General features: G+C 52.8%; 1 protein-coding gene across 1 annotated transcript; it reads left to right on the top strand.

Annotated features, from left to right (window-relative positions):
* Hoxd12 (homeobox D12) lies at positions 1-986 on the top strand. The gene is made up of 2 exons (XM_042694240.1): positions 1-571; positions 748-986. Exons 1-2 carry the CDS (start codon positions 1-3, stop codon positions 984-986), a joined length of 810 nt encoding a protein of 269 aa, XP_042550174.1.
* The last annotated feature ends 5734 nt before the right edge of the window (positions 987-6720 follow it).

Genomic DNA, 6720 nt, shown 5'->3' with positions numbered 1-6720 from the left:
ATGTGTGAGCGCAGTCTCTACAGAGCGGGCTATGTGGGCTCGCTTCTGAATCTGCAGTCCGAATCTTTCTACTTTTCCAACCTGCGGCCGAATGGCGGCCAGCTGGCCGCGCTTCCCCCCATCTCCTATCCGCGCAGCGCGCTGCCCTGGGCCGCCACGCCCGGCTCGTGCGCGCAGCCCGCCAGCGCCACTGCCTTTAGCGGCTTCTCGCAGCCATACCTGGCCAGCTCCGGGCCTCTAGGCCTGCAGCCTCCAGGCACCAAGGATGGACCCGAAGACCAGGTCAAGTTCTACACTCCTGAAGCAGCTGCGGGGCCTGAGGAGCGTGGCCGTACGCGACCACCCTACACCCCGGAGTCTAGCTTGGCTGCAGGGGCGGCCGCTGCTCTCAAAGCAGTCAAGTACGACTACGCGGGGGTGGGCCGCTCGGCGGCGCCGGGCTCGGCGACCCTGCTCCAGGGGGCCCCCTGCGCCTCCAGCTTCAAGGAAGACACCAAGGGCCCGCTCAACTTGAACATGACAGTGCAGGCGGCGGGTGTCGCCTCTTGCTTGCGACCTTCGCTGCCCGACGGTAACCGGTGCCCATGCTCCCCAGGCCCGTTTGGGCCCGGATGGGAGGTGGGGTGCAGGGAAGGCTTGTGGGGGTGGGGGCAGGATTGCCTAGGGAGGTAGAAGGCCGGGGAGGGAGGTGGGTGGGCAGTCGGCCGGGAGCGTGCCAGACTGACACGGGTGGGGGCTGTGTTGCAGGCTTGCCGTGGGGGGCAGCCCCGGGGAGGGCCCGGAAGAAGCGGAAACCCTACACGAAGCAGCAGATTGCCGAGCTGGAGAACGAATTCCTCGCCAACGAATTCATCAACCGGCAGAAGCGCAAGGAATTGTCCAACAGGCTGAATCTCAGCGACCAGCAAGTCAAAATTTGGTTCCAGAACCGGCGTATGAAGAAGAAGCGCGTGGTGCTGCGCGAGCAGGCGCTGGCGCTCTATTAGCTGCGCGCGTGGCCTCCGCTGCGCCAGGCCTGCCTTTCTGGACCAAGGCCTGGTGGAGGGTTGAGGCGATTCCTTCGGCTCCTTCTTCACGGGTCTGAGGACTCTCCCGCTCACTCTACAGCCCCAGAAGCCAGTAGGGGATTTGGAGATGAGGCCACTTAGGGAGGGGCCTCTTTGCTTCCTGCTCTCTCTGAGAAGCTCCTAAGGGGCGTTTTGGAATTGCAAAGCAACTTTGGTCTCACGGTTTCCACGTGGGGCTGGAAGACACCTGTCTTGGCTTTTGGTGGAGGGGGTGGGGGCATTTGCAACCAGGACTCACTATAGAATCCTTGTACTTGTACGTCCTATTTTAAACCCGCTAGTTCTCCTTGTCTCCCTCTCTCTAGCCTTGCTTGCATTTAGCAGGCGCCTAGCTAGACCTCCGAGGGAACATGAACACAGGAAGCTCTTGAGACCTAGTCTCACTGGAAAGGGCTGTGGATAATATCGTTCCCTTTGCAGTAAAAGCTCTTTGTGGCCAAGCCAGAATGTACACTCTGAAGAAAGGGAAAGGCCCAGTCCCCCCCCCCCCCCCCCCACACACACACACACTTCCAGCTGCCCTGGATGGTTTGGAAAGACAAAAGCTGCCCTAGACCTTCAGACTGAGGGAAAGGGGAGGAAGGTTGGACCAGGGTGCCCAGACAAAATCAGAGTTTCCTGAGAAGGCTGTCTGGGTAAAATGGGCTGGGGTGAAAGCCTTCCTTTCCAGAGGGGGCGTCTGAGCAAGACTCAGACCCCAAAACAAACTGCAATCTCAAAAAAAAAAAAAAGAGCCTGGCAAAAATTCCTCTACCACTCCCACCTCCTGACACATTCCCAGGCTAAGTCCATGCTCCTGTAACTGGACCACCAAAGGTGAGCTCTGGTGAGGGGAGCTGCTTGGTCTGTTTTGAGGCTTGGCTGCACAGGGAGGATGGAACCACATCTTGGGGAAGGAGAAGGCAGCAAGCAAGAAGGGGAGGGTACACTTGAGTTATAAATATGACTTTCCTCTTGAGGTGAGTAAAGGTGTTGACATGTCTTTCTTTCTTGAATGACCTTACTGGGCCACTACAAGAAGAAGTAAAAACTCCACCTTTATGGGGGGAAGAAAGAGATTTCTTAAGATTCTCAGACTCTGGTTGCTTCTCTTGAAAAGCAAACAAAACTGGAAGCTTCTCTCTCACCTTCTCCATCACCTACCAACTCCACCAAAGGCCCAGCTACTGTGTTTTCTCTGGGACCAGTCTGGTCTGTCCCTGTGAAGCTTTTAAGGCATTAAGTGCTGGCAGGTTTGTCTTGTGGACTCTGAGGTTCTTTATACCAGATGGAGTTGTTCTGGGTGTGTTAGGGTGTCCAGACTTACTCTCAGTGAACCTCTGCTTCAAGCCTCTTCTGCCTTTTCTTCTGAAATGTAGTAACCTTCTCCCTCCAACTCCTAGCAAAATGTACAACAGTCTTCCTGAAATCCAATGATTTTTTTTTCTAGTGGAGAACCAGGGCCTGGACCTAGGAGGGCACCTCCCAGGAACCTGTTAGCTGCAGTCCAAGTGACTTCAGTTGGTGTTTAGACTAATGGCAGGTGTCTTTAAAAATTTTTTTTGTTTTTTTTTTGCTAAGAGCTGCCATACATATTTTGCTTTTATTTTTGTCAAAATAACTCATTGTATATATTAGATGCATAGAAATGTTTTGAGTGAAAATAAATATCCAGGTTCCAGCCAAGCTGTCAAGGGGGTGATGTTGATTCTTTATATAAAAATAACATTTTGGATTCCTTTGTAATGTTTGTCAAGCCACCAAATTCATTTTTCTTTCTTTCTTTTTTCCTGATTGAAGTTTCACTTTGGGTGTTGGCTGTTCATTAAATGAGAAAATGGCTTCCAACGCAGTTAGGAAGTAGGGCATAAAAACCTAAGAACAAAATATGTATGGAATAGCCAAATGTAGGAAGACAGACAGAACTGAATGTATCTCCAACATGAAGGGAAATTCTCAGCTTGTTGTGAGTTAGGGTTTCTGCATTTTGACTGAATTCTCAAATTTTAAAGCTTGTTATCATGGGAGGGGGCGCCAAGATTCGAAGCTCCTCAGATTTCAAAACAAAACATCAGTCTGCCAAAGTTGTGGTCAGGCTTTTCTGGAAAGGGCTATGAAGATCCAAAGGCACCTCCACCAGGATCCCAATAGGCCCCTTGGGAAATGTGGCCTAAAGACCCTGTAGGCCTTTGGAGCTTCTAATTCTGTCCAGTAAAGCCAGGGCCTGCTTCATACTAACTCCCTTGCACAGCCTGGCTTCTGAGTGGTTGAGGTGGAAGCTAGTTTTCGGTTAGAAGAAGAATTAGCAAAAACAATAAATTTCTAATACTGAGCATTCAACATTCGAACTCCCCTTCTCTGAAAATGAATTAGATTTACATTTAAAAATATTTTAAATCACTTTCTTTCAATGTGTGTACACACACACACACACATACACACACACACACAATGGAAAGAAAAGAGGCTGCAAGGCCCTATAGTTAGACATGTTTCCCCACCTGGCTGGACAAAGCAATGTGTACGACTCATAGCAAGCTTCAGAATCTTATTCTGTATTCAGAGGTTTTCTTCCTCAAAGGCAAATGAACAAAGGCAGAAGCCACATCAAAAGAAGTCCAGAAGGCTGAGGAAAGGGAGAAGAAGTCAGACTTACGCAGACCCAGATCCCAAGACAGTACATATAGACTGCTTCTTTAAAAATTAAATATATATATATATATATATATATATATATATATATATATATATATATATATATATATAATTAGATCATCCTGCTCTTTCCCCTTAGTCTGTGGTGGGAGAAATATTCATGAGGGCCACCCTTCGAAGAGAATTAAATTATGCTAAGTGTAATTTTTTTCTATTGGTTCAGACCTATTTCCCAAATGCATGCCCTTTGCTGATCCACACAAACACAAAGACCGTGGTCTTCCTCCCTAGCAATTTGGAGCCAAGAGGAAAATCACATGAAACCAATGCTAGAAAGAAATGATGTTGAAATCTGAGCGCTCGGCGGCATTCCCTCGCAGAAAAACAAATGCCTCCCTCGGAAATGCTGGGGTCCGCGAGGCCCTTTAACTAAGAAAACGTTTTTAAGCAGAGAAAGAACCTTTTACCCCGCCTTCCGTCAGTCGCTAGCTCCGAGGACTGCTGGGGGGAAGCTTTTAAGGCCCGGGGTTCTCCCCAGGGAGGCGGGTTGGGGAGGTTCCGGGATGCCGGCCGGTGGAGGAGAAATCCAGAATTGTTGTAAATATTCATGTCTGGCGAGGAGGGGGGAGAGGGAGGCGTATGTGTGGCCCATCTCTCAGCTGCACCCACTCCCCTCATTGGTGGTGGTGGGGCACAGCGCCTGTCCGACTGTCCTTGGACAAAGGTGATCTCCCCTCATTTTTGTTCTTCAGTTGCTAGACTTAAGGGAGTCCTTTCCGAAGGCTCTGTAGGGAAGGGACTGGCTCTGGGTGTTTTTCTTTTCTTTCTTTTTTTTTTTTCCCCTCCCGCTTTTCTCTTCTTTCGTTTCCTAAAAGAGCATAAATAATTAAAGTTTGGCAGGGAGGAAAAGCTTTCTTGCAGAACTGTAGTGGCAATAAATGAAATGACTCAGAATCCCTTCCCCAGTCAGCTTTTACGAGAGCTGCCAGACAGTGTCTGTTCACGTTCTCCAGATACCAGGGGCGCCCCGACAAAGTTAAGGTCAAGTTAGTGTCTTATCTTGGGTGGCTAGAAATTACCGCATCGCGTCTCCGCTCTGCGCGGAAAGCTATCGTTGGCGGAGCTGCTTGGCGAACCCCGAAGGCCTGGTGTGCACCCTGCGTTTCGGGTGGGGCCGCACTTGCAAGGAGAAGGCCACGGTCCTCACGGTAGGTTCTCGAGCGGGACGCGCGGGTCTGGAGGCTGCGGTTACCCCTGATTCTCAGGGTGAGGACCAAACAGAGAGGTGGGGGGTCAAAGAGGGGAGCAGGCTGGGCCTGGAACGAATGCCCTGAGTGGCGTGGGGAGGGAGGACGAATGTGCGGTGCTCGTGCTCGGAGGTGGGGGCCTTCGTTCCCTTCCCCTCTGCGCCGCGAGCCGCTGCAGATGGCGCGCCCTCCCCTACCAAAGCTTGGCTCCCGCCGGAGCTGCCGTCGCCATGTCGTTGAACTTGAATGGTTCGTCATCATTTCCCTTTTCGGCGGTCAGCAAGCTTCATTTTGGGGGCGACCGGCTGCCTGCGCCCCACTCCTAGCCGCGAGCAGAGAGAAGGTGTGAGAAATTTTTTGCATCCCCCTCCCCCAGATATAGCAGAAACGCCTACTGAGACCCCGCCGCTGCCCTGGGTCCTGAGAGATCGCGGGGGCTGTGTGCAGTGTCCAGGGAGCCATTTTAGGAGACAGATCCAGGGGCGTCGACCAGGAGCCAGAAATGGAGAGGCACAGGGCTAGGATGGAGATAGGGAGGCAGATAAGTGTGCTGGGGGGGGGTGTCTGGGCTGAGGACAAGGGTGCCAGAAGAATGGGAGTGGGGGTGCCAGCCGTAGGGCGGGGGAACACAGGCTGGACAGCTCTGGGTAGGAGAGGGCTTGGTGCCCTTCAGTCAACATCGACCTGTTTGCGCAGTGTTGGGGGAGGGAAGCAGACTTGGGAGGGGGCGGAGGAAAAGAGAGGAAGAAAGGAGGGAGGAGAAAAAGACCAAGGGGGAGGGGGGAGCATCAGCTAGAAAATAGATATTAATTCGGGCCACCCGCCTTTTTCTGTCTGTCGGCACCGTGGGCAGAGAGCAGAGCAACAGTCTAGGCTCGGGAGGGAACCAGCAACACAGCCAGCGCTGCCTGCCCTGGGCCATGGGGCTGTGCTGGGAGGTTTGGGAAGAAGACTCCCCGGGGCCGAGGCGGATTACTGCCCTTGGTTCTGGGCTTTGGGTTTAGAGAAATCTGCTTTTCCTTTGGAAAGCGCCTGCTCTTTGGAAGAAGGAAGCCTAGGCCTCGCCTGGATTGTAGCGCTGGGAGAAGGTTGTGGCAGGAAAGTGAGGCCTTGGGACCAGTGGTGAGGACCTGAAGAGTCCCCCGGGGCCAGGTAGTGCAGAGGAGCTCCACGGGGGACCCAGAGCACCACTGAGAGCCCTTGGAAAGCTAACGGATTTCCCTGGAGTCGCAATGACCATGCCGACCCAAGGGTGCCAGAGGAGTCTCAGGAGACATTTGAATGCTCAGGCCCTGGGTGGGCTTCTGGGCAAGGAAAGGTCTAGGTACTAAGGAAGACTGGTCCCAGACCAGGCCTAAAAGCCGAGGGGGTGAGGAGGGTGGAGGCACAGTGCTTATGCCCGTGAGAGGTGGTGAGCAGGAGCCCGGCACTGTGAGGGCAGGACTTCAGATCCTTTTGTTCACCAGAGCTTAGAGGGTAGCCCCGAGTCCTCAGGGTGTCTCCGCGGGCTGAGCTCCCTCCTTCCTTTAGTACTGAGAGAGTGAAGACGACAGGAAGGCGCCTGGGAGAGAGGCTGGGAGGCAGTGACACACTTAGGGGGGGAAGAGGAGAGAGGATGGAGGGACCGAGAGAGGAAGGGGGAGGAGGAAAGTAAGAGAGAGGAAGGTGGGGAAGAGGAATTCAAAGATTGAGAGAGTGGACAAGAAGAGAAGGAAGGGAGACTGAAAATCACGAAGGAAGGAAAGAAGGAGGGAGGCCGGAACAGGGAGAAG

The sequence above is a fragment of the Dipodomys spectabilis genome, unplaced genomic scaffold (genome assembly GCF_019054845.1).
Source record: "Dipodomys spectabilis isolate Male_0828 unplaced genomic scaffold, ASM1905484v1 ptg000174l, whole genome shotgun sequence".
Lineage (NCBI taxonomy): Eukaryota > Metazoa > Chordata > Mammalia > Rodentia > Heteromyidae > Dipodomys > Dipodomys spectabilis.
This window is presented reverse-complemented; position numbering and strand designations above follow the sequence as displayed.

What these genes read in the sequence shown, in the direction of transcription:
- Hoxd12 (XM_042694240.1), top strand. Translation starts at nt 1, where the DNA reads ATGTGTGAGCGCAGTCTCTACAGAGCGGGCTATGTGGGCTCGCTTCTG. An exon ending in GCGACCTTCGCTGCCCGACG is followed by an intron (nt 572 to 747) that starts GTAACCGGTGCC and finishes GCTGTGTTGCAG; the next exon opens with GCTTGCCGTGGGGGGCAGCC.